Genomic DNA, 27923 nt, shown 5'->3' with positions numbered 1-27923 from the left:
GTATAATTAGAGGTAAGGGTTCCACCAATAAGTTAAAGAGGAAATTAAAACGATTAGATGTTTAGAAATATATATATATATATATATATATATATATATATGTTTTTGTATGTTCTGTATTGTCTTCTAATATTTATACTCCCCCCTTTTTTTCTCTTATCAGTGTCTTTTGCCTTTGTATGTATTTGTAGTTATAATATGTATTGGTTATAATAAAAAATACAATTTAAAAACTATGAATTAGAATACTAATTAAATAAATCGTGAGGGAAGAAGGGTTTTTGTGGGGATGGACAGTGACTTCCCCCCCAACCGCCATCTCTGAGGTAAAAAGGCAGAAAGCGACGACGCTTCCGCCGCCATTTTTGTCTCGGGCCAAAGTAGCCCCGCCCCCTCCGCTCTGATTGGCGCTCGGAGGAAAGGAGCTTCCAAGTAGGCCTTAGCTAGCTTGCCAATAGTTAAGATGGCGCCGGCGGCTTCGGAGTGGGCGCGGCTACGGCGGCGCAAGAGGGACAGCGGCGGTTGGCGGGAGAGCGGGAAAGGAAGAAAGGAGGGAAGGAAGGAAGGAAGGAGGGAAGAAAGAAGGACCAGAAACTCGTATTGAGGAGGGGGCTGCCGCCATTGCCATCGCCATGCACGTTATCAAGCGAGGTAAATGCGGGGAGTGTTGAGGCAGAGAAGCCCCTTCCTCAAAGCAACCCAAGCCCCCCTCTTTTCGCAGGAATTTAGGGGTTTTTTGCGTAGAATTGACCTGTTTCTGCCATGGACTACATCCCCCAGCATCCCCCAGCGAGGAAGTGCCTTATTTAGAAGTTAAAGTGCTGGACTGCATCGCCCAGAATCCCCTCCTCAGGCGTTCAGTTTGTGTAGAAATGCAAAAGGACTACAGCTCCCAGCATCCCCCACTGAAAGAATGCCTTATTTAGAAGTAAGAACGGACCGCATCACCCATAATCCGCTTTTTAGGCATCCAGTTTGTGTAAAGGTGCACATAGACTACAACTCCTAGTATCCCCCATGAAGGAAGACTGGACTGCAGTGCCCAGAATCCCCTCCTCAGGCGTTCAGTTTGTGTGGACTACAGATCCCAGCATCCCCCAGCGACGGTGCCTCTTATTCAGAGGCGGGGTGAATTCTTCTTCTTGTTGTTATGATTAAGGTTTGCTGATATAGAGCTGTAAGCATTGCTTTTCGTAACAATCGAAGCCAGAATCAGAAAGCAGCAGCAATGACCAAACAAGCACCTTGTCCTCCGAATCACTCTTAAAAACCATAGACTACTGCTTTAGTCTATAGACTTCATATACATCCAGTCTAACAGTGTCGGACTGCATGGCCCAGAATCCCCTCCTCAGTCTGTGTAGTTTGTGCACATGGACTACAGCTCCCAGCATCCCCCACCGGTGTCTTCCTATGTGTATTATTAAGAGGTGGGAGGGATGTTACAGTTTTGGGCTGCATCCCCCAGAATCCTCCCTCAGTCTGTCTTCTTTCAAATTGCCAATGGACTACAGCTCCCAGCATTCCCAGAACAACAGAGCAACAGGCGGATTAAGATGGTGGCCCCTTCCTCCCAACCCACAGGAGGCATTCCCCGCTCTCTTCCCTGCCAGGATTCTCTGAAGATGCCAAAGAGGCAGCTGCTGCCAAACGCTTCCAGAACGCGGCCATGGATGCCGGCCATGGAAGCCCTTGCCTCCTTCACAAAGGAAAACTCTCATAGGCCCACAACGCACTGCAGAAGTAACCCAGTTTGAGACTGTTTTAACAGCCCTGGCTCAGTGCGAGGGAATCCTGGGAATTGTAGTTTATTATGGCACCAGAGATCTCTGAGAGAGAAGACTAAATGTCTCACAAAACTACAGTTCCAGGAATTCCTTAGCATTGAGACAGAGCAGTGAAAGCGGTCTCAAGCTGGATTATTTCTGCAGTGTGTTTTGGACCAATAGGCTTCTTCAGTCGTCTTAACAATGGCAGGACGGCTATGAAAGGACTAGAAGAGATGCTAAATTGTGAAGACATACAAGTGAACACTGAAGGTAGAATAGTCCAAGCCATTGTATTCCCTCTTTCCCATTACCATCCACACCAGTGGTCCCCAAACTGTGCCCTTTATGAGATTTTGGGTTCAGCTCCCCAAAGCCTCAGCCATGTTGACCAGTAGCCTGGGATACTGGGAGCTGAAGTCCCAAATCCCTTAAAGAGGGACCTCTGATCTATGGTAATGCAAGAGCTGGACCGCAACAAAAGCAGATGGAAAGAATATCAATTCAATTGAGTTGTGGTGCTGGAGAAGAGGGCTGAGGCTATTGTGGATGGCCAAAAAGACAAACAGATGGGCCCTGGAGCAGATCAAACCAGACATATCCCTGGAAGCCACGATGGTGAAACTGAGGCTGTCGTACTTTGGTCACATCATGAGAAGGCAGGACTCATTGGAAAGGACAATAATGCTAGGAAAGGTGGAGAGGAGAGAGGAAGTCTGCACGCCAAATGGCTGGACTCAGTTAGGGAGGTGGCAGGTATGAATTTGCAAGGGCCTGAGCAGAGTGGTCTTGGAGAGGTCTCATCCACAGGGTTGCCATGAGTCAGGACAGTTAACAACAACAACAACAACAACTGGATGGACTTCCTCACCTCGGCTGGAAAGGTGGTTTTTCCTTGAAGCTGTCTTGTACCTCTGGGCACAACCAGATTGCTTGCTTATGCCAAAAGTGGGCCATAGAGGCTGAACTGCCAAATGGGATCCACAGTGGAGGGCATGCGCATGCTTTCTGCAGTATGACAGGAGACCTTGTGGCTGTGAGGCCCAGCTGGGTGGGTTCTTGCCCACAAATCTTGCCTTAGGTAGTGATAACAGATATTGCTTCCTCTCTTTTTGACAGATGGCCGCCACGAGCGCGTCATGTTCGACAAGATCACCTCCCGGATCCAGAAGCTGTGCTATGGTCTCAATTTGGATTTTGTTGATCCTGTAAGTTCCTTCTGGGCTTCTCCTTGTAGAGCTCCTGTTGTGGGCCTGTCATGAAATAAAACAAAGTAAAATCAGAATGGTTGATGGTCTTGAGCATTTTGCACAGGAGAGTGGCAGGATATGAATCCCCTAAAACAGTGGTCCCCAAACATTTTTGGGCTGCTGCCCCCATTCCTTCTGGGCAACAGTTTCTTGATATTAGACCTCTTGTTTGTGCAGCAGCTGGCTAGCATCTGCCTCAGCTACACAAAGCTCACCAACTCTTCTTCCTCTCATGTCTGGATACAGCAGCAACGGTGGCCCAGCCTAGTCCTTTGGTTCTTCTGCTACCTCTTCTCTTGGCCTGTCCTAAGAAACAAAGCAGGAACATCAACCCATCTCCATCCTGTCAGCCAAACCCTGGCAAAGCCCACAGAGCTTAAGCAGGGTCTCAAATGTGGAGGTTTCTTTCTGCCACTGCTTCTCTCTAGTGCTCTAACTCCTCATCCCTATCACCGTATTAAAGGTGGCTGCTACCCTGGTCTTTCTAAAGGCTCCCCATTTCCCCTCAGTGCCCCCCTGGATCTTTACACTGCCCCTCAGGGGGCATACTACCCACTTTGGGAATCACTGCTCTAAATAAACCAAAACCCGTGAGTCTGTGGGACAAAGTCGGGTTAATCATACAAGCCAGGTAGCATTGTGCTCCTGTGTGAGATTTTAAAAAGCAACGACCGAAGCTCCAGTTCAGGCAGAGAAGCCTTGGGTTATTTCTTAATTTGATTTGGAAACTAATGTGCTTCTATTACATGCTTAGATCATTTTATTATTTCTGTGTGTTTATGCTGAAAATGTGTTTGTTGCCTTTCAAGGCAAAATGGCTACTAAGGGTGGTCATCCTGAACATATTATTGTTGTTGTTGTTGTTGTTGTTGTTGTTAATTTATTTATATTCTGCCTTTCTCAATATGGGGTCTCAGTGTGGTTAACATAAGTTTCTTTATTCAGAATAAACTTGTTTAGTTGTGTCAACATTCTGAACAATCTGAATATTGTTTATGGTGTTATTAATAGCTTGTTTTAAATTAATTTTAATTGTAATGCATTTAATTCCTTTTGGGGGGGATATTGTAATATTATATTAAACATTGCATGTATAGAATCATAGAATGGTAGAGTTGGAAGAGACCCCAAGGGCCCTCCAGTCCAACCCCATTCTGCCATGCAGGAAATCTCAGTCAAAGCATCCCCAACCGATGGCCAGGATGTAGGATGCTTTAACTATGATAGCCGCTTTGATTGTTTTATTACAAAAAGCAGAGTACAAATAAAAGTAATTTTATTATTATTATTATTTCTGAAGTTTTCCATTCAGCATTTTTATACCTATGGGCTGTATTATGCAGGTTTGAAATCTTCTGTATTCTGTCAGAAAGACACGACTAATTCATTATACCATTTTGCTTCCCCGCCTACTAGGCCGTATTTCATCCCCCAGATTGCCAACCTGTTTCATGTTTTAAGCCTCGTCTGTTTCCTCTTGTTAAAACAGCCATATTACTTGTCAATACTACCATATTACTCTTATGCTTCTTCAGAGACAGAGAGGAGGAGAGGATCCAAGTAGGCAGCTTTGCAAGAGAAAACATTATACAGCTCTTTGAAAAAAGCAAAATCATGGAATCAGATTGCTTTTTCTGCTCTGGGTTAGCTTTGGGTTTCCATCTGCAAGACTTGGATTCAGAGCTTGGATCAGCCATGAAGCTGATGAACAGCTATGAATGACCTGCTTTTTAATCTATTTCAAAGCTCTGTAAAATATCATTCATTCTGGACTCCTGTGGTGCTGTTATGGGAGAAGGATGTTAAGGCACTCTGTATGTGAGGGAAAGGATGTGACAGGGAGAGTTTTTCCACATAAATCAGGATGGCTGATCTGGTGATGTTTTGTTTTGTCCTGTCCAGGCTCAGATCACCATGAAAGTGATTCAGGGCCTTTACAGTGGGGTCACTACTGTAGAACTGGACACTTTGGCTGCTGAGACAGCAGCGACACTGACGACCAAGTACCCCGACTATGCTATCCTGGCGGCAAGGATTGCTGTCTCCAACCTGCACAAGGAAACCAAAAAAGTATTCAGTGGTGAGTTGAGGTGTTGGCCATATCACAGGATAACTATTTGTGCTACAACATTAACTTGGCAGCATGTTGAAGATGTGTTGCTGGCAAATATTTTCAGGCAGAACAGATAATGTTAATCTACATCAGAGAGATGTAGAATAGTAATGAATTGGACAATTGAGGAGGTGACATCATTTGACTTGATAATGCATAGCTAAGTTCAAGAGTTTTCCAGTGGCTCATCAGCTGGTTGTAGGCAAGTTGTTCCTTTGGTCCTTTTGTTCTTCACCTCTCCTGTCTTACAGGGTCTGTTGCAAAGACTGAACTTCCGTGTTTGGAGGACATTACTAGGGGCATATTTGTTGCTGCTGCTTAGATGATGATGATAATGATAATGATGATTATGACATTTATTTCTATAGCGCCATAGGCATTACAAAGCGCTTTACAAAGGAGAGAGAACAGCAATCCAAAATAGAAACAACCGCCTGTCTACGGCGCACAATCTAAAACCACAAACAAGATTATAAAATTAATAAAATATTATTGTAACAAAATTAAAACAATATTATGAAAGTGTAAATTCATACAAATAATATGTCATGAAATATACAGTTGTAAAACCAATAACCATTTGGAAACCCTGTCGATTATTCATTTCTCCTCCTTTTGTTTTTTAAAGATGTGATGGAAGATCTGTACAACTATGTGAACCCTCACAATGGCAAACATTCTCCAATGATTGCTAAGGAAACGCTGGACATCGTATTGGCCAATAAAGATGTGAGTAGTGCTTTCAAATATGTTTTTAAATGTGTTGAGAAAAAGTGGAGCCAGCTGTTCTGGAGTTTGGAAAACGCACATCTTAGAATGCAAAGGGATCTTGCAGCATGCATCTTAGGAAGTAGACTAAAATCTACGAAAGCTCCTGCTCAGTTAGTCTCAAAGGTGCTGCAAGATCCCTTTGCATACTGATTTTCCAGACTAACACTGCTATGTCTGTGAATACAAATCTGTGAAGATAAAGTTAAGTATTCACCTGGTGTTCTGGAGGCACTATGCTATAATAGAAATGGGATGGTGTTCACATAACGTTTTCAGAGATGCGGACAGGTAGCAAGCACAAGATCAACCAAGTTTGAGCACAGCCATCATGAATGCACATAAAATGCTTGTAATAAAAGTTATATAGTTCCAGAATTTCTGTTACTTAATAATGGTTGACCTCATTAACCTCGTGATTCTGCCTTGTGAATGCATGAAGACTACATGGTACACATAGGATAGATGTTACTATCCTAACATTCTGAACACAGGTCTTTGGACAGTGTGTGTAGAAAGAGAAATGCCATATTTTCAGTTTCTCAATATGATGGTGTTGCTCTTCTGTAATATATGTAAAATATTATGCGTAGAGCCAAAAATATGTTACCGTATATACTCGACTATAAGTTGACCTAATGTATAGGTTGGGGGCAGATTTTAGGGCCAGAATTATGGATTTTGATGTGACCCGTGGATAAGTTGAGGGTAAAACTTAGGGGCGTGTAATGAAGGATGTAAAGGGCAAAGCAAAGGAAAACAATACCAAAAATGTACAGGCAGAAATATCTGTACTCATACTACAGGCTGGATAGATGAGAGTGTAGAAGGAGGCCAGTGCTTCCAGGGCAGATTAAACTTTTTTCATTCACCAGGGGATAGTTATATATGCGTGTGTGTGTGTGTGTGTGTGCGTGCGCACACACACACACGAGTTAAAGTACCTGTGGATAAGTTGACTCAATTTTTTAACCTAAATTTTTAAACCTACATTTCTAGACTTATACATGAGTATATACAGTAAGTAAAACTAAGACCCTGTCTGCATGGGCCAAATAAAGTGTCCGTCCCCTGTCCTTTTGGTGGGGAGACCAGATGGTGTATAGCCCAAACCCAAGTTCTGGTGCAAACAGACCAGATGACAGCCAGCCCACTCAGCACCAGAACCAGGGTATAACACCTATAAAATGAATTAAAATAACTCAACAGTTGCTCCAAATCTTGCAGGAAGATTAGGAGCCCTCAGTTCTGATGATGGATAGCTGTTTAAAACATGTCCTGCTAAGCTGCCTGGCACAATCTGCCATGGGTCTCTTTGCTATGGGGTCAGAATAAGGTGCCCTGCCGTCTGATGGAGACTAGGTACCTTGTTCTGACCTCAGAGCAAGCGCCCTGTGGTGTGGACGCACTAGGCAGCTCAGTGGGACAAGTGTGTGATCAGCCGCCTGGGGTTGAACCAAAGGGGAGGGCCAGGATACTCTAGGCTGCCCCACACCAGTGCAGACAGGACTTAAATGGATCAGCAAAGCCACCAGGGATGTTGTTTTCTAGAGGCAATAATAATAATAATAATAATTATTATTATTATTATTATTATTATTATTATTATTATTATTATTTGTATACCGCCCTGTGGCGAACCAATCCGGGCGGTTGACAAACAGTAAATATAACAAGAGTAAGATATAAAATTAAAAACATTATAATCCCTCCCCTCCTTAAGAAAGTATTAAAAAATATGACAGATTAAAAACACAATATCAAAGCATAAAACATAATTAAAACAAACTAAAAACCCTGGTGTCCCTCTGGAGATCCTCAACCATCACTAAAGATGGGGCCACGAGAGGAAAGAGGGGATCAGGTAGCCCGGGCCAGGATGGTTAATCTGGAAAGGCCTGCCAGAAGAGATCCGTCTTGACAGCTTTTTTAAAGCTGTCTAATGATGTCAACTGACGGATCTCATCCGGCAGGTCGTTCCAGAGTTTGGGGGCGACAGCAGAGAACGCCCTCTGGGAGGTCGCCACAAGCCTAGATTTTAGAGGCTGCAGTAAGTTCTTCCCAGAGGACCGGAGAGCGCGGGGAGGATTATACGGGAGGAGGCGGTCCCTGAGATAGCTTGGACCCAAGCCATTTAGGGCTTTAAAGGTAATAACCAACACCTTGTACCGGGCCCGGAAGCTAATAGGCAGCCAGTGGAGGGACCTCAGAACCGGAGTAATGTGGTCCCTCCTAGATGTACCAGAAACAAGCCTGGCTGCCATATTTTGTACCAGCTGAAGCTTCCGAACCAAGCACAAGTGTAGCCCCAAGTAGAGTGCATTACAGAAGTCCAGGCGTGAGGTTACCAGTGTGTGCACAACAGTTTCGAGATCCCTTACTTCCAGAAAAGGGCGCAGCTGGCGTATCAACCAAAGCTGATAGCAGGCGCTCCTGACCGTCGCATTTACCTGATTTGTCATCAGGAGCGACGAGTCAAGGAGCACCCCCAGACTGCGAACACAGTCACTGGAGGAGAGTGTGACCCCATCCAGGACTGGAGGTTGCAACCCAATTCTTGGTTTCGGGGCCGCTACCGTGAGCACCTCCATCTTATCTGGATTCAGTTTTCAATCTGTTTTTCCTCATCCAGCCCATTACCGCTTGAAGACATTCATTGAGAGAAGAGATGCCATTAGAATTTGAGGCCGACGAACGAGACATGGAGAAATAGATTTGGGTGTCATCAGCGTACTGATAACACCCAGCACCATAACTCCGTATTATCTCACCCAGCGGCTTCATATAGATGTTGAATAACATCGGGGACAGAATAGCCCCCTGAGGAACCCCACAAATGAGGTTCCTCTTATTGGAGCTACAGTCCCCGAGCAGCACCCTCTGGGACCGACCCGAGAGGAAGGACCGGAACCACTGCAAAGCAGTGCCCCCGATACCTAACCCCCTCAGGCGATCCAAGAGGATGCCGTGATCTATAGTATCGAAAGCCGCTGAGAGGTCTAGGAGCACCAACAGGGTCACACCACCCCTGTCGATGCTCAGACGCAGATCGTCGGTCAAGGCAACCATGGCAGTCTCAACCCCAAAGCCTGTCCTAAAGCCGGTTTGAAATGGGTCTAGATAATCGGCTTCATCCAAGACAGCTTGGAGCTGGAGAGCAACCGCCCTCTCAACCACCTTGCTCAAAAATGGCAGCAGTGACACAGGCCTATAATTTCTCATATCCAGGGGGTCCAGGGAAGGTTTTTTCAGAAGCGGCCTAACAGCCGCTTCCTTTAGACAAGATGGAACATGTCCTCAATGCATCCCCCCCTGAACGGCCAGCCATGATGGGCAAGGGTCTAGAGGGCAGGTCGTCTTCCTCACCTTACCAAGCAGCTTGTCCACGTCCTCGGTACTCACAGATTGCCACTGATCCAGTATAACTACATCGGCAGAGTCACTGGACGCCTCGCCTATCGACTCTGTTTTAATGGTGGCATTTAAGACGGCTCTTATCTGAGAGATTTTGTCTGCAAAGAAGTTGTTAAATGCGTCACAGCAGGCCGTCGTCGGGTTAAGTAAGGGATTTGGTGCAGGGGACACCTGCGTCATCTCCCTCACCACCTTAAACAGCTCTGCTGGACGAGACTCTGCAGACGCAATACGTGCAGAGGAGAAAGCTCTCTTCGCTGCACGTATTGCCTCCCGATAGGAACAAAGGAAGTTCCTATGGCGAGTTCTGTCAGATAAGAGGCGAGTCTTCCGCCACCTGCGCTCTAGCCGTTGTCCAAACCGCTTCATCCTCCTCAGCTCTGGTGTATACCAAGGCCTCCGATTTGAACCGGGATGGCAAGGGCGCTTGGGAGCGATCGTGTCGGTAGCCCTGATAAGATCGGTGTTCCAGGTATTGACCAGAGCATCGACAGGATCCCTGGCATTCCCAACCATTAAACCCTCTAAGGCTTTCTGGAATCCAATTGGCTCCATCAGCCTTCGAGGGCGGACCATTCGAATGTGTCCACCACCCCCGGAGGAGCAGAAATTGGCTCTGAGTTCTGTCTTGACCAGGAAATGATCCGTCCATGACAGTGCGGAGGTGCTTACCACCTCCGCCCACGGATATGCCTGTTCGGTACAGAACACCGCATCGAGTGTATGACCCGCACAATGTGTAGGCCCGTTGACCAATTGGGATAGGCCCATGTTTGTAATGGTATCCATGAACTGGTTGGTGTATTTTTTGAGGTATGTTGTATCAGATTCAATCTTTAATCTAACTTGGTGTTTCTTTCCCCAGCGACTGAACTCTGCTATAATTTATGACCGAGATTTCTCTTATAACTACTTTGGCTTTAAGGTAAAGAACTGATGTAAGAGTGACTGTCACTGATGAGGCTTTGAATGGGAAGTCCTCCCCTTTTGTAGGCACCCTAGATAGTGAATAAATGTTCATGATTGATCTAGGAAAGGCAAGTTGAGACATGAGACTGCTGTTGAGTTCCACCATGCTGTTGCAGCCATATTACCAATAACTCCCTCTAAGGGAAATTTGGCATTCATCCCTTAAAGTGGCAGAATTCAGATGTTTTACACATTTCTCATGCTGTTACCCTTATGTATGATAAAGCAGTGTTTGTCATATGATAAAGCAGTGTTTGTCAAACTGTCTGGTCTAGCACACCAGCAGTTATTTTTCCATTGTGCCAAGGACCAGTGCCATATATTTGCCATTGGCTATGACTCATTCCTGGAAACTTGCAGTGGAGTGGCAGCTAATGTCTTGTGGACTGCCATTGGTTTGCAGGCCAACATTTTTGCACAGTCGCACAGTAGAGGAATCGGCTTTAGGGTGCATGCTTAGTTTGTACAGCATGTCTTTTGGGACCTCCCTGTCATTTCACATGAATAGAGGGCTACATTCTCTTGATAATCTACTAAGGCCACCCCTTCTCATACTCATGCAAAATCTCAGTATCTCTCCCTCTGCCCAGCTTTCCTTTCTCCTCCATTTTTCCATGCCCAACAATGAGGACAGCTAACTTTTCCAAGAGATGTGATCAGCTCGCTTCTCTGTGGTCCTTAAAATTTGGCTAAGGGCCACAAGTTGCCCATCCCTGCCCTAGAACTAGTCATTTGCAGATGTTCCTTGGGAAATTAGTCTGCCAGAATGAACCACCTCACTGAGCAGCTTATTGTTAAACTTCTGAGGAACTTCAGTAGCACTGGAAACATGGCTTGATTTGTCCCAAGAGATTTTCAAGTGTGTAAAGGAGGTTGTGGCAGGAAAAAATGTTTGAATTGGGGTCTTAGATTTTTTACTTCTTCATCATTTTAGTGTGCGTAGAATGGTTAGCTGATTTTTATTTCTCCTCTCTTTAAGACGCTTGAACGCTCATATCTTCTCAAAATCAATTCTAAAGGTACGTATTATTTAAGCATTTTATTAGTTCTATTTGCACATGTATGTAACTTCTCATTTTGATAGCTTTTTCTTGAAGCTGTCGGCAAACACTTTTTCAGACATGTTTTGAAAAGATAAAATTATTCCTTTTCATAAAATGGGGTCTCATGAGGTCTTTTCGTGCTGTAATGGCTCAGCATAGTCAGAGGCTGTTTTAGGAGGATTCAGCCTGGTGGCGCATGGGGTGGGAGGGAAAGGTGGCTGTATGTGACATAGGACACATGGCTTCTTATTAGCCCTGAACATCTTCTTCATTAGACATGGGCAGCCTGATGGATGCCCTTTGTGTAGTAATCTCACGTAGCAACTGGAGAAATAGACAGCAATCTGTTGTAACTCACAGAGCAACTCTTTAGTTGCCTGATAGTGCAAAATTGTGCCTTTACTGAAGGATTTCAAGGGTTTTTAGATTTTTATTTTTTTGGTGGTGGCTGATGAGAACTGGAACTTTTTTTGTTGCTGCAGAGAGACAACATGATGTAATGGCTTGAGCATTGGACTATGACAGGGGTAGGCAACCTTTTTGAGCCGGGGGCCGGGTTGCTGTCCCTCAGACAACTGGGGGGCCGAAGCCAAAAAAAAAAAAAATTAAATAATTAAAAAAAAATAATTACATAAATAAACCGGGACAAATGTAGGACAAAATTTTCAAATGGAGGACACTTTTTTAAGATGGAGGACACGCAAAAAAATTGCTGATTTTTTAAAAAAAATGTTAATATAAATGCATATTTCGGAGGCTTCTATAGACAATTGCCCCCCTTGCCCGCCGCTTGCCCCCCTTGCCTGCCACTTGCCCCCCCCTTGCCCGCCTCCTCCTGATAGGCCAAAGGCCCCACGCCCTCACACAAGAGGCCAAAGGCTCTGGCGGCAATCGACGGCAGGACCGGGCGGGGGGCGGTCCCAAGGCCTTGCCGGGCCGCATCCGGCCCGCGGGCCGCAGGTTGCCTACCCCTGGACTATGACTCTGGAGGTCAGGGTTCTGTTCCCTACTCAGCCGTGGAAACCCACTGGGTGACCTTGGATGAGTCGCACACACTTAGCTTCAGAAACAGCCATGATAGGCTCACCTTGAGATGGAAATGACTTGAAGCCACATAACAACACCAACAAAAGTTGGTCCCTTACACTTCATAATTCATATACCAAAGGATTTAGTGAAAGTTGCTCTCTTTGGTCTGAAAAATCCATGCCTGGTCCAGTTGTCATAGTGGAAGACATTTCTTCTGGTTTATGCTGCCTCCTCCTCCTCCTCCTCCTCCTCCTCCTCCTCCTCCTCCTTCTTCTTCCTGTTTATTTATATAGTGCCATAAATTTGCATCATCAAAACAGCATATGACCTGCCATAAACTATACAAAATTAAGCAAGTTATGCAGTTAAAATACAAACTGTAAAAATAACTAATACATATAATCAAATATAAAATTATAAAACAATATTAAAATACAGTTCCAAATGCTTTAGGGAACAAGAAAGTCTTTAATTCAGATTTAAAACTAGCAAGAGAAGAGATAGTCTGCAGATGTTCAGGGAAGCAGGTCCAGGAGTATGGTGAAGGAAGTGAAAAAGGATAAAGCCGAGCCAAGGAGGAAGAAACCCTTGGCTGGGTCTCAAAGAGGATGGTGAGATGAAATAAGGACTGATAGATAAGGTGGAGCTGGACTGTGTGAACTTTAAATCTTAAGAGGTACCGAATCCTAAAAGTAATTGGTAGCCAGTGTGCCTTTGCAAGTTGTGACTCTTTCTCTTGTTTCTGGTGTCTAGTGGCGGAGCGCCCCCAGCACATGCTGATGAGGGTGTCGGTGGGAATCCACAAGAACGACATCGATGCTGCAATTGAAACCTACAACCTCCTCTCTGAGAAGTGGTTCACCCATGCATCTCCTACCCTCTTCAATGCTGGTACCAACCGTCCCCAGCTCTCCAGGTAATGGCAGGCTTGGTGACTCACCAGTCACTGATAGAGGCAGCATTTCATGGTCACTTTGCTGAAATAAAATAGTTTCAGCAGACTGTGATGTTGGAAACTGCTTCATGCTTGCCTTGCATTGCACTGACCTGTGCTTTTTGTGGCAAAAGTTTGTGTGTGTGTGTGTGTGTGTGTGTGTGTGTGTGTGTGTGTGGTCCAGGCCACATTCCCCTCAAACATGTAAGGCCATGTGTTTGCCAGCAGTGAGTGACGTTCTCTTTCACGGCTAATGCTAACAGCTAGTGGGGCCAGGGGACTTGAATTAAAATTTGTTACTGTATTTATTACAGAGTGATAGGGCAACCTGTGGCTTTCCAGATACAGTTGGACCACAAGTTGCCCAGTCCTGTCTCTTTGTGTGCTCTGTATGTATAAGGAATAAAGAAATATTATATAAAGATGTACTTTTAATGAGAACAGTAATATTGCCTGTTGAACTATCAAGTGAAATACAGTGCTGGACATACAGTGGTCTTGTTAAGAAATCTTTGCAAATATTGTTTGCTCATAGCATGCGTGTAGTCTGTCGCATCATGTATCTTCCATTTCTTTCTGTTCAGCTGTTTTTTGCTGTGCATGAAGGATGACAGCATTGAAGGGATCTATGACACACTGAAGCACTGTGCGCTCATCTCTAAGTCTGCTGGTGGAATTGGGGTTGCGGTGAGCTGCATTCGAGCCACCGGAAGCTACATTGCAGGGGTGAGTTTACTATTTAAGCATACCAGCTATGTTCATGTTTCCTGCAAATTGACTGCTTTTCTAAGCATTTAGTGGCTGTGCTTTTATAAGTGTATTGTACTTAAAATAAGTCTATTTCTTTTTTGTAAAAGAAGGCAGGATTTTACGTGTAGAGTTGAATTGTAAGAGAAATAGGAAGGATCTATGAGTCAGTGTTACCAGTCAGTTATGCAAATCTCAATTTTTCATTCCTCAGACAAATGGGAACTCTAATGGGCTGGTGCCAATGCTGAGAGTGTACAACAATACAGCTCGCTATGTGGACCAAGGTGGTAACAAGGTACGTTTGCTTCTCCCAGAACTATGTGGATCTTGGGGTGTAGAATTCAGGGATGCTTCCAGTACTGGGTTCCCCCTGCCTGTTGTTCTTCCGAAACAGTGTTTAATGTTTGTGCTCATTGGTGGCCATGTTTATACCTCTTTAACACATCAGACTGTCTGATGTGTACATATCAGTGTGTTCAAAGGAAAGGCCCTTTTATTGCATTTGAGCATCTTAGACTCACAACTGAGCACTGTAATGTTGCAGAGGTTGTATCTGTATTTCTGAAAACATGGGATCGTAGAATCCTAGAACCATAGAGTTGGTGGGGGCCTCTTGGACTATTGAGTCCAATCCCCCCCTTAGTTGAGGATCTCCAACTACAGCATGTCCAGCAGGCAGCTGTCCAGCCTCTTTTTGATGATGCCTGCAGAAGGGGACTCCACCACCTCTAGGCAGTTGGTTCCATTGTCCTATTGCTCTGACTGTCAAGAAATTCCTTCAAAGGTTTAGTTGAAATCTACCCTTCTGTAATTTAAGAACCATTAGACCTGGTCCTCCCCTCTGGGGCAGCAGAAAACAGGCTTGCCCCCTTCCTCTCTGTGGCAGCCCTTGTGGTATTTAAAAGTGCAGTCATGTCACCTTTCAGTCTTCTGTGAGACATGAGACTTGCTCAGCACTTTGGGTTTTTATGAAGCTGTTTTTAGTTCAAGCTGGAATTTTTGACTGAAAGGAGTTGGCTCTTGATCGGCAAGTTCCATCTATAAGAAAAATCCCTAGAATGACCTACTCTTTGTGAACCTCTCCTTTCAAATAAACCCACTGCTGCTTATCAGTTAGGTGCTGTTATGCTTGCTTGTGTCTCCTGTTTAAAATGATGTCCAAGAGGCTGCATCCCTCCAGAAACTCCAGTGCTCTTTAAAACACTATACACCAAAATATATATATTTAAAGCTGAGACACCTCCCAGTGTATGCTACAGTGCAGTATTATTATTATTATTATTATTATTATTATTATTATTATGCTTTATTTATATAGTGCTGTAGATTTGCACAGCACTGTACATACAATTTTGAGGAGCTGAACTTAAAGAGTCAGGGTACTGGCACACATGTGGAAGGACTTGGATGTGTTACTAGATTTTTTAAAGCAACTTAACCAGTTCTGTTCATAAACTGTTTCTGAAAGTAGTTGGAAGCTTTTGGGGGCAGAAAAGGTCTGTTACTGTTGCTGCACTCCAGAAACTCCTAAATTTATCTCTATGGCAGTAGGAAAGAGGTACACCTGCCTCTAGGCACTTTTCTAACCTTGGCATTATTTGCTCTACCAGAGACCTGGGGCCTTTGCCATCTACTTGGAGCCTTGGCATTTTGATATCTTTGAGTTCCTTGATCTGAAGAAAAACACTGGGAAGGAAGAGCAGCGTGCCCGGGACCTCTTCTACGCTCTCTGGATACCAGACCTTTTCATGAAACGGGTGGAGACCAACCAGGTAGGGAGCCTGGCTCACCTGGCAAGCATTTGCCAGCACTTGTATGAGTGAAAGCATTGTCTTGGTGTTAAGTCAGGCATGCCTATCTCATCTGAGGAATGACACTGCATTCATGTTGTGTGAGTGATATTGTCGCTGTCATACTTTCATACAATCTGTTAGACTAACAGTGTTGGTCCTAAACTAGCAGACTAACAAAGGAGCTAGGTAAGGAGAAAAGCTATAACATGCTGGAAGCTTATGAGCTGTAGAAAACAGTGCTTTTGTGTTAATGTATTTTTTATGTTGAGTGTTTAATTTTTTTAATAACAAGTCTTAATGTTGGCACATGATTTGATAAAATAAATGGAATTTAATTCCCCTGATTTTAGATATTTGGGAAGCTATATTAGTACTTTGAGGGGGAGATGTTTTCCCTTCCCTTTTCCAAGTAGCTTCTTTCAGTAGGTTCTGTGGGTCTTGGGTCCACCTTTTACTGAAGCTTAACTCCCCCTCCCATCTGCAATTTGAACAAATTACTTGTAGAACGTGACTTCCAAATGGAAACTGCATAGTGAATTCTTCTTGTGATTGTGTGTAATAGTATGCCACCAGTGCAATGTACAAGGCTGAAGCTGGATATGGTATGCTTATAATAATACAAGACTCCATAGTTCATAGCATTGCTTGGTGCACCTTTCACTTTTTTTCCATGACATTTATGTCCAATTATGTTTCTTTAAAAATCTTGTGACTTTTGATTGCCTGAATGTTAAGGACCTAATTTTATATTCAAAATCACGATCCAAACTAAGCCAATTTATTTGCACCATCAGAAAATGCCAGTTGCCCTTGAAAATGAACTACCAAACCCTTTCTTGCATCTGTTCTCAGGCCAATATTAATGTGTTCTTGTAAGGCAAGCTATAGTTCAGGAACACTTTCACACAGCCCTGTTGTTGTTGCTGTGTGATTTCAACTCCACAATTACAGCAGTGCAATTCCACTTTAACTTCTGTGACTGCATCTGATGGGATCCTGGGGTTTGCAAATTGGGGAGGCGCTAGAACCCTCTGACTGTGAATTCTAAATACTCTTCCCAAAACTGTAGATCCAGGATTACACAGGATGATATAACAATGGCGGTTAAAGTATTGTGAAAGTAATCCAGGACCAAATTAATTTCCTGTGATTCTCCTGGGGCCCGAATGGACCCCCAGTCTCCTCGGTAGGTTTTTGCTGAAAAACTGCTGAAAACAGCTACTTTTTGCTTTGAAATGCAATTTCAGTGGGCCTCTCACCTTTGGACAAAATATTCCCCTTACTCCTAGACAGCCCAGAAGGCATGAGGGTGCAGTGTGATGTCACTTCTGATCACCCCAAAACGACAGTTGCAGTGGTGTGCCGTGGGCCTCCAGACCTCAGGAGCAGCCAATAATGGAGTGGGACTGACCTCCCAGGACTCTGGAGTGTGTCTATTTCTGCCCTAGTCTGTAGAAGTGTTGGGATAAAACAGATAGCATGTTTTGTGTGTCCAGTTATATGTCGGTCATGTATTAGGTGAACGCCCAGTGGCAGAATTATGTTAGTGCTTCATTTTTCATTCCTTCCATGTCTGAAAACCACAGTTCAGTGTTTTCTAGCTTGAGGAGAGAAAACAGCTTTTAATGTGTGAAGGACAAGAAGACCTTTTGTATAAAATGATGTTTGTATTTGACATTTTCCCTCTCCATGGAAGACAGCAGCTCAGGGGGATCAGTCTTGATCATCATCTTCTATCCTTCTTTTACAGGACTGGTCTCTAATGTGTCCAAATGAATGCCCAGGCCTAGATGAAGTCTGGGGAGAGGAGTTTGAGACACTTTATGAGAGGTATGAGGAACTGACAGGGTTTTGAGAAGAATATGTATCAGTTGTCTAATTTCAGAATAGATAGACTGTTAAGAATGTCTCCAAGCAACTCTTAGAATTTTACTTAAGTGAGGAATTCAGGCACCTCTAACAAAATTATTAGAGCTTGCCAAAATCTATAGCTTTTAGGAGTTTCTGGAAATAATAATTACATTTGTTGGGTTTGTACTGTAAACTAATCTGTTGTCATAGAATCATAGACTCCTTTTTACTTTACTCTTGCTCACTTGGAACTTTCAAATGGTTTGTGTTCTTTGTTTACAAAGGAAAGTAAGATATCCTGGCACCTCTTCTCAGAGAAGAAATGCCAGACAAGGTGCCAGTAATGTGTATGGCTTCTTTTGTGTTGCAGATACGAGAAACAGGGGCATGTACGCCGAGTGGTGAAGGCTCAGCAGCTCTGGTATGCCATCATAGAGTCCCAGACAGAGACGGGAACTCCTTACATGCTCTATAAGGATTCCTGCAACAGGAAGAGCAACCAGCAGAACCTTGGGACCATCAAATGTAGCAACCTGTGCACAGAAATAGTGGAGTACACAAGCAACGATGAGGTGGGTTGCATGGGGGGAATCAAATGCTTGTCTGGATCAATGGGGGGAGGATGCTTGGCTTTCTCTTGAGCCACACACTGTAGAAACTGCTAATTTCTTCCCATTGTTAATTGGTTGGAATTAATTATTCACTAGGACACTGGGAGACCAGCATTAGAATCCCCGCTCAGACAAGTCACACTGTCAGTTTCAGAGGAAGGCAGTGGTGGCGCAAACCCCCTCTGATGAACAACTGTTGCCAAAAATCCCTTGTGACGGGTTTGTCTTAAGGTTGTCTTAAGTCAGAAATGACTTGAAAGCCTGTAACAGCGACAACAATTCACAGAAGTTGTAGAAAACAAAAGGAGATGCAGCATAAACTTAAATTAAAGGAAGTAGATTAAATATTTAGAAATCCTTTCTTAATAAAGTAGATCAGTGGAGTGCTGCTCCCCAAGAAGAATGGTAGTATCTCCTTTGCAAAAGTGTCAAGAAGGAGGATGCTGTTAAGTAGAGGCTCTAGGGTGGCTGGTGGAGAAACACCTTCTGTTGCCTGGGTTGTGTGCCCTCTTCTCTCTCCCATGTATCACTTTGGCCACTAAATGCTTTTATCTCTATTTTCCAGGTTGCGGTTTGTAACTTGGCCTCCGTAGCCCTGAATATGTATGTCACTCCAGAACACACTTATGACTTCAAGAAGCTGGCCGAGGTCACCAGAGTCATTGTCCGGAACCTGAATAAGATTATTGATATCAATTATTATCCTGTGCCAGAGGTAGGTGAGATGGATGCTGGTTGTATGTGTTTGTGTGGCACCATAACCAAAGGTGATGTACAAGAAAATGTAAGGGAACTACCGGGAATCATCAGGTGGGTGCCCTGCATGAAAGTTAAGACTTCTCCAGATAGTGCTGCAGAAAGCCAGATGACCCCAGCTGAGTTTAGAGGGTGATTGCATGTTCACTATGCATCATTAGCCACATTGACTTTGCCGCATTAGCCGCTTCAAATATCCGAATGTTGATAGCACTCAAGAAATTAGAAGAAAACTATGATTGGGTAGGGCAGCTATGAAAGAACCAGACAAGATCCTAAAGTATAAAGATATTGAACACTAAAGTGAGGATCATTCAAGCCATTATTTTCCTCATTACCATGTACGGATGTGAGAGTTGGGCAGTGAAGAAAGCTGATAGAAGGAAAATCAACTCATTTGATATGTGATGCTGGAGAAGAGTGCTGGGAATGCTGTGGATGATGGTCAAGAAGACAAGCAATTGGGTTCTGGAGCAGATCAGGCTTGAAATGCCCCTAGAAGCCAAGATGATCAAATTGAGGCTGTTGTACTTTGGCCACATCATGAGAAGGTCTTACTCGCTAGAAAAGGCATTAATGCTAGGAAAGGTGGCGGGTAGAAGAAAGAGAGCGAGATCCCATGCCAGATGGATAGACTCAATCAGGGAAGCCATGGGCATGGATTTGCAGGACCTGAGCAGAGCAGTGGAGGACATGGGGTCTTGGAGATGTCTCATCTATAGGATTGCCAAGAGTCAGGGGCAACTCAAGGGCAGTTAACAATAACAATCTCCTTGGGCTTCCCTGGACCAAATATTAAGAACAGAATATACTCTCTGAACTTGCATGTCATTTGTTGCTGCGTAAGGCCCTTCAACACTGCTGTGACAAAATGATGCTGCTGGTGGTGATGATAAAATGCAAATATGGTCTGGGGGCATACTGCAGGTCCCTGTCCTCAACCTGAAATTGGAGGTACAGTGGACCCTTGGTATCCACTGGAATTTGTTTCCAGGACCCCCCTGTGGGTACCAAAATCTGTGGATGTTCAAGTCCCATTAAATACAATGGACAGTAAAATGGTTCCCCTTATATTAAATAGCAACATCAAGGGTTCCTTATTGGAAATTACATGTATTTTTGAGTATTTTCAAGCTGTGGATAGTTGAATCTGTAGATGAAAAAAATCTGTGGATATGGTGGACCAATTGTATATCTCTTCTCTTTGGGATGCTGTATTTAAGATGCTCTGAAGGGCAATTAACCCCTTGGAATAAACTGAGATTATGGCAACCCTGTCAACGTCATGTGTTCTTCTTAACTATTTATTTACAGCACTTTATAAATAAAGGTTAATAATAATAATAATTTAGTTACTTTTATTTTATGTATATCTTGCTATTAGCCAATATGGGACCCAGGGTGGCTGATAGCACAGATTAAAACAAAGTACAGCTGAAATAATGATGATTAAAAGGTTAACAAAATAAGCTATCCTGTTAAAACACCACTGATTTAAAATGATGTAAAACTTTTTTAAAACGTAAGAGCACAGGAGGAGACACACCATAAAAGGGTCTGTGAGGATGATAGAACTAAGAGAAAGTCCTTCTGAAAAGATCTTAGGATATGAGCAGGCTCATATAGGGAAATAACTGTCTTTTAGTCTGTACCTAAGCTAGGCATCCTGGGGATAATGGTTTTTCAATAACCCAGACCGAAACCAGTCATCAGCTACTGGACTGTGGAAAGTAGAATAGCTCAGCTTTTAGGTTTTAATGTCTCAATTTAGGAGCAATGTAATGTGTTTATTTTGCTGAGACATTCCTTGGGACAGTGTTGCTTGGGATGCAACCCCGCACTGCAAGTCCCAGATTGTTAATGGTTTCTCCTTTCCTTCATTCCCTCTCTCACAAGGCTGGGTACTCCAACAGACGCCACCGACCCATTGGCATTGGGGTGCAGGGTCTGGCAGACGCATTCATCCTCATGAGGTACCCGTTTGAGAGCCCAGAGGCCCAGCTGCTGAACCAACAGATCTTCGAGACCATTTACTATGGTGCCCTAGATGCCAGCTGTGATCTTGCCAAAGAACATGGCCCATATGAGACCTACGAGGGCTCCCCAGTCAGCAAAGGCGTGAGTTTAAAAACTGTGTTTGCTGAAATGTCACTTGGCTAAACTGGCCATTGTAAGACTTCAGTACAGATCTGAAGCTGCAATTCCAAGGACTGCTGAAGTTCTTGTAACTCCCCAGAGGAACACCCCATGAGAACAAAATCACTTTTAAGTGGAAATTTCCTCCTCACTTGTGTATTGCCTTAAAACCCCATGTATAAGTCGAGAGCTGGTTTTGGGGACAAAATTTTGGATTTTGATATGACCCGTGGATAAGTCGAGGGTACAACTTAGGGACATGTAACAAAGCATGTAAATGTCAAAGCCCCCCTTGTGCACGCATACTCTCCTTGCAAAATACTATCAGGGCAGTTTTCCTCCTCCCTGGGAAAGAGAGAGACATACACACACACACACACACACTCTTCTTGTAAAAAAAGCAATCGGGGCTCTTTCCCTCCTTTCCCAGGGAGCAGGGGAACAGCCCCAATTGCTTTTTGTGAGGCATGTGCATGTGTGTATGCCTTTCTCTTTACCAGGGAGTAGGGAAAGAACCCTGATTGATTGCTTTTTGCAAGGAGAGAGAATGTGTGTGAGTGTATGAATAAATAATAATAATAATAATAATAATAATAATAATAATAATGTATGCCTTCCTCTCTTTACCAGGGAGCAGGGAAAGAACCCTGATTGATTGCTTTTTGCAAGGAGAGTGTGTCTCCCTCTTTCTCCTTTTCCAGAGGGAGGGGAGCAATGGGGCTCTTTTCCTGCTCCCCGAGGAAAAGGGAGACATGCACACACACCCCTTGCAAAAAGCAATGGGGATTCTTTCCCTCTCTGGGAAAAAGGGACACACACTTTCCTTGCTCCCTAGAAAAAGGAGACACACACAACTTGCAAAAAGAAATGGGGACTCTTTCCGTCTCTGGGAAAGAGGGAGACAACACACACACATGAGTGCCTTGCAAAAGCACTCGGGGCTGTTTCCCTCTTCCCAGAGAAAGGAGGAACTCACAAACTCTTCTTGGCTGAGCAGCAGCTGCGGAGGTAAGGCGAATGGTGTCTTGGGCGGAACTTTCTCAGCACTATTACCGTATTGACCCTTGTATAAGCTGAGTCAGAATTCTGGGCTCAAGTTTTTGGCATAAATTTTTCGACTGATAGTCGAGTATATACGGTAAATGTTAGAAAGATCATCCTCAGGTTAAGAGCCGTTCCATAGTGGAACACACTCCTTCGTCGGAGAGCAGTGGAGTCTCCTTTGAAGGTCTTTTTTTAAAAAAAAGAAATTTTATTCAGCATTTAAAAACATACATGACAGAATTCATAATATACAAATACAAATACTGTCTTGCCTCCCCCCCCCCCCCCCCGTTCCCCTCTATACATATCTGTGTCTTGTATTGATCAAGATTGTTCATATAGCTAATAATACTTGTTCCTCATCGTATAAAATCTTACCATTCCCCATCTCACATTTCTTACTGTTGCTTATTTTTAATATCAGGCAATGTGTTTTCATATTATTGGAAATAACATTCTTGTATCATAGGAGGTCTTTATACAGAGGCTGGATTGCCATCTATTGGGGGTGCTTTGATTGAGAGTTCCTGCATGGCAGAATGGGGTTGGACTGGATGGCCCTTCGGATCTCTTCCAACTCTATGATTCTGTGATTCTAAAATTACTCCATTTCTATGCTGCTTTTCTCCTAGAGTGGGACCCAAGGCAGTTTACAAAAAAAGCCTAAAACATAAGAATCAAAATGTTAAAACAATTAAAATCATCACATTAAAACAATATAAAATCATTAATAGGCTCACAAAAGTAAAACAAACATGCAAAAAGATAACCACTCTCCATAAGAAGCTTTCCCACAAGTTATTACAAGCTCCACTAGGGATCCAGAAAGCTCTCCCAATCCGGGGCCAGATGCATTTTTTCTTGCCTTCTACAGATCCTCCAGTATGACATGTGGAATGTGACTCCAACTGACCTTTGGGACTGGAAGGGTTTAAAGGAGAAGATTGCAAAGTGAGTGAAAGCTCTTAAATCCTTTTGGTTAAGGGAGAATTGGGCCCAAAGACAACTTGGAGGAGGTTGAGTGGAGTGTCTAGGTGCCAAAGTGACCATGGCTCCTGCCCCTCCAATAGTTGCATAGATTAGGATCAGTTAGTAGCTTTCTTGAAAACCGAAATGGATCTTCCCCATCTATGCTACTCTTGACTTGCTTAACTAGTGACGCCTGTGTTTGAACCTGTTGTCTGAAAAATGCAAAGTATCCTCTAGCCTGGATCCTTGATTAACTGAGGAAAAAGTTGTGATTGATGTCTTTGGTTCAGCCTCACTGTTTCTGCATTTTCAAAGTCAATTCAAAGTTTTCATAAGTGATGCTGCTGAATACTGACTGTTTTAAGTAATCTGAACTGCTCTCTGTGTGATCCAGGTATGGTGTTAGAAACAGTCTCCTCGTTGCCCCAATGCCCACGGCTTCCACGGCTCAGATCTTAGGCAACAACGAGTCCATAGAGCCCTATACCAGCAACATTTACACACGCAGAGTCCTCTCTGGAGAGTTTCAGGTAACAAAACAGCAACATCCACTTTGAGTGGTTGGGTTTTTGTGTTAGCGAAGGACTGAAGTCGAATCTGGTGCCCTAGTCCTGTCGTGGCAGGGAGGACAGTACCCTAGTGAAATTTAGGGTCTCCTGGTATCTCCCAAACTTCAACCACATAATCCTGATGACAGGCAACTCCAGAGGGGGGAATTAGGTACCAAATTTGAGGTGCTATTTCTGCTGAAGAAAGGGAATCAGGCAGTGACTGGGGGATTTAGAGGAGTTAATTCACAGCCTGGAGGCTTCTAGTTTAGAATGGGGGAAAAATAACAGTGTTTGTCTTATTAGAATAACAGTTCTCTGAGAATATGACTTGAGCTGTTGTTCCTCTTGCAGATAGTGAATCCCCACTTACTGAAAGACCTGACAGAAAGGGGCCTGTGGAACGAGGAGATGAAGAACCAGATCATTGCCTGCAATGGCTCTGTCCAGGTAGGTTAAGGAAGTAGCCCTTCTGCTCTTTCCCTGTAAGGAAGGCTTGAGAAAGTGCAAACTTCTCACTTTAGTTGGTGGCTAAAGCTTAGAACATTCTTCCTGTCCTGCAGTGAACTGTTCTGTAATATTAGGAGAGAAGTGAGATAGCTCAGATGAATAAGTAAGATAATTTTTTGTCTTCCAGGGCATTACTGAGATTCCAGATGACTTGAAACAGCTCTACAAGACAGTGTGGGAGATTTCCCAGAAAACAGTCCTGAAGATGGCAGCAGACCGAGGAGCCTTTATTGACCAGAGCCAGTCCCTGAACATCCATATAGCTGAGCCAAATTATGGCAAGCTGACCAGCATGCACTTCTACGGGTGGAAGCAGGTGGGCAGAAGGGCAGAGGGAGAGGCAGCCTTGCTGTGACTTCTTCTAGATGTCCAAAAATTAGCCAAAGTGGCACCTCATTGTCAGCACTTTTTCTCATATTGTATGAGCCATAAGGTCTTTCCTTGCACCAGAAGTCCTCTTTTAGTGAGGGAATGAGCGAGTGGGATTTCCAGAAGGACACAAGCAGCCTTTGGGCAAATGGTCCCTATCAGGGAATTCTGGGAGCCTTTGTTTTTATGTTACAATCTTAGTGCTGGGAAGGCCCCCAAGGCAGTCTAGTCCAACCTCCTACCATGCAGGAATCCACAGCAGCAGCACCACTTAGAAGTGGCTGTCTAATCTTTATACCCCTAAAACGACTTGGCTCACTTTCTTTGAAGGTCCCCCCACTGTCAAGCAGCTCTTATCCCACTGGAAGTTCTTCCTAATGTAGGCAGCTCCATCGAATGGTCTATTTCACTAAGTGGCAGCCATCAGCTTCCAATCCCTGGAGAATTTCCCGGAAAGAAAAAAAGTTGTAGACAGTGGACACAAATATGGTACCAGTCCTTGATGGGGGGGGGATTGCAGTGCCTCCACCTCAATGTCAGGTCATTTAAGAAGCACTTATCTTTTAAGAATCATAGTGTTGAAGAGACCTGAAGGGTCATCCAGGCCAACCCCCTGCCAGACAGGAAGACACAATCAAAGCATCCCCAACAGATGTCCCTGCTTGAGCCAGTATCTCCTCTTTCCCCCTTTCCACAGAAGCAGTTCCTTTGCTCTCCTGCCATTTCCACACTCTTCCTCCTTTCCCACAGCCCCACCCTCATTTGTCCACTCACACTCTACATTCTTGGGCCTGGCTCCATTTTGCTCCTTCCTCCTCTGTTATAAGTGCAAAGTACAGTGGTACCCCGGGATACGAATGCGCCGCCTTACGAAATTTCCGGGTTACGAAAAAAATCCATTCAATTAAATAGTTCCGGGTTACGAAGGTTATTCCGGGTTACGAAGAAAATTTTTGGTGCTTTTCGGCGCGATTTCGCACGAAATCGCGGCTTTCGCTATTAGCGCCTATGGGCTTTTCGGCTAGCGAAAGTTTCCGGGTTACGAAAGCGGCGGCGGAACGAATTAATTTCGTAACCCGGGGTACCACTGTAATTGCATGTGAAGCTACAGGAAGAGTGTAGATTGGCCTGTGGGCAATGGAAGAAACAATCCCCTCCCTTTTTTTTTTTTTTTTTTTTTTCATTTTCTGCCAGTAAAGAAAGAGCTATCCATGGATAAGTGAAATATTGGAGGTAGATCTGTCACAGCCCAGAGGCTGGTCTCCATCTAAAAGGCAAGGCTTGCTAGATCTGCAATGCTCTCCCCGCAAATATCCAACTTTCTGATAGAGTGAATATAACCCCTACTCCTGCTTGCCTCTTCCCCAAAAGCCAGAAGGGAGAACCCCTATCCTGGTCTCCATGCAGATCTGCCACCCCAAATGCCCTACCATGGGAGGCCCTTGGTCTTTTAAAAGCAGAGAGGCCTTGGGGCCAAGACTGATCTCCCCCTGAGTGTTTCGTTCATCCATGGGTGGCTTCTTCTCTGCACACAAGATTGTGCCTCACAATAAGTCCCAGTGTAGCTTCCACTGATTCTGGTGCTCTCACCTACAGCCTTAAGCAAAGCCCTGTCTCTTGCTCACGATGTGTTTGCCACCTGCAGGGTTTGAAGACAGGCATGTACTACCTGAGGACAAAGCCAGCAGCGAATCCTATCCAGTTCACCCTGAACAAAGAGAAGCTGAAGGAGAAGAACACCAAGGAGGAGGAAGAAAAGGAGCGGAACAAGGCGGCCATGGTGTGCTCCTTGGAGAACAGAGACGAGTGCCTCATGTGTGGGTCTTAAAGGAGTTGCCAGGCCATGGCCAAAGGCCCTATGCCCCTTCTCCTCCCCCAAGCAAGGTTAGGTAGGTCTAGTTTACCTGGGTGCCTAGGGAGGCTGCCTCTCTCTGCTAAAAGGGGAGGACACAGAATTGCAGAGAACTGGTGTACCTGGGAAAGGTCAAGGGGTGTGGGTGGGGAAGGAAGGAGAAGTCTCTGAAGCCAGAACCTTTAAGTGCCCTTCAGTCTTGCATTGTCCATGACAGACAATATTCTTCAGTATGAACATGGTGTGTGTAGAGTATATGTATGTTAAATGCTTAAGGAATTGGACTCCTATGGCCATCACCTCTTGCACCAGTTCCCTTGTCTTACCCAGAGATGCTCTGGCCCATCCCTTCCTGCTCTTGGTATCTCACTGATCTTGAGGAGAGGAGTATGGCTGTGGTCAGTGGCTGGGAAGCCCTGCAGGCCTTGGGATGCTACAGACCAGAAGGGAACAAGCTCTCTGTGTACTGATGTGAGTCTGGAATTTGCTTCTCCAGGTCCTGAGCAATCTGTGTTTTCAAACCACCAGGGTTATCCATCTCTGGAGAGGGCAGGGGGTAGTTGTAATAAGACGGGAAATGTTTCATCCTCACTTGTGAAATCAAAAAAACAAACAAACCCACACACAACATTGTAAGCAGTCTGCAATTAAGCATCCAAACTGTGTTTGGTTAAGCAGTGTTATTCTTGGCAACAAAGCTGTTACAACATGCTCCTTGCTGTTTTTCCAAGAACCACATGAGTTGTTTTTTACAAAGAACAAACAAGCCAGTTATGTATTTCTACTTCATTTTCTAGCCCTCGTAACAGGAAATCAGTGGCTTCTTGGGTGGCTGGACTATATACTGAATAAAGGTACTGGGCAAGTTCACTTGAGTCCTTGCAACCAGTTCCTAGACACATTTTCACTTGATTACTGGCAATTCTGGCCAATAGATTGTGGGAGTTTTAGTCCAAAGAAGTTACCTTTCCAAGTTCTGCCCCATCCATGCACAAGCAGTAGATAAGTGCCTATTTGGGAGAGCCCAGTGATAGCAGATGTACAGCAGATCCTTTAGGGGGGATGGAGAAAACCTAAGTAAGGACCCCCATCCTTAAAAACAGTGCAGTGAGGGTTGAGGAATCAGTGGAGCTGAAATGCTAGTTGTTTGGTCAATGGAAACACAGGGTGAAATGGGATGGAGTATTGGAGATAGTGTGCCCTTGTTGTATCTCCATTGCCTGGAGAGTGGGAGATGGAGGAAGCAGTTTGCACTCCTGCTGCTGGGCTTCCAACTGGGCAAACTGGTTGGCCTCTTTTGAACAGAATGTTGGGTGAGAGGAGACTTTGATCTTATGCAACGTGGATCCTGGTGTTACGTTGCCTTAGAATCATAGAGTTGGAAGACACCACAAGGGCCATCCAGTCCAACCCCTACCATGCAGGAACTCCTAATCAAAGCATCCCCA

The 27923-nt window shown here is 44.4% G+C and overlaps 1 protein-coding gene across 2 annotated transcripts; it reads left to right on the top strand.

Annotated features, from left to right (window-relative positions):
* The first annotated feature begins 540 nt into the window (after window positions 1-540).
* On the top strand, window positions 541-27345 carry RRM1 (ribonucleotide reductase catalytic subunit M1). Of its 2 annotated transcripts, XM_089513170.1 has the most exons (19): window positions 541-651; window positions 2886-2974; window positions 4919-5096; window positions 5758-5858; window positions 10177-10236; window positions 11260-11299; window positions 13106-13268; window positions 13871-14012; window positions 14248-14331; window positions 15647-15808; window positions 17580-17659; window positions 18051-18252; window positions 18857-19006; window positions 20944-21165; window positions 23102-23178; window positions 23591-23726; window positions 24099-24194; window positions 24382-24570; window positions 26269-27345. In XM_089513170.1, exons 1-19 carry the CDS (start codon window positions 633-635, stop codon window positions 26449-26451), a joined length of 2373 nt encoding a protein of 790 aa, XP_089369296.1. In that variant the 5' UTR covers window positions 541-632; the 3' UTR covers window positions 26452-27345. The 2 variants fall into 2 exon arrangements, with proteins under 2 accessions (XP_089369296.1, XP_089369297.1); XM_089513171.1 differs by lacking the exon at window positions 2886-2974 and having other exon boundaries at window positions 578-651.
* Window positions 27346-27923: the final 578 nt, after the last annotated feature.

This window comes from Sceloporus occidentalis, unplaced genomic scaffold, assembly GCF_023333645.1.
Source record: "Sceloporus occidentalis isolate IW3139 unplaced genomic scaffold, rSceOcc1.0.p SCAF_2, whole genome shotgun sequence".
Lineage (NCBI taxonomy): Eukaryota > Metazoa > Chordata > Lepidosauria > Squamata > Phrynosomatidae > Sceloporus > Sceloporus occidentalis.
Note: the sequence above shows the minus strand (reverse complement) of the source record. Positions and strands in the feature narration are given on the sequence as shown.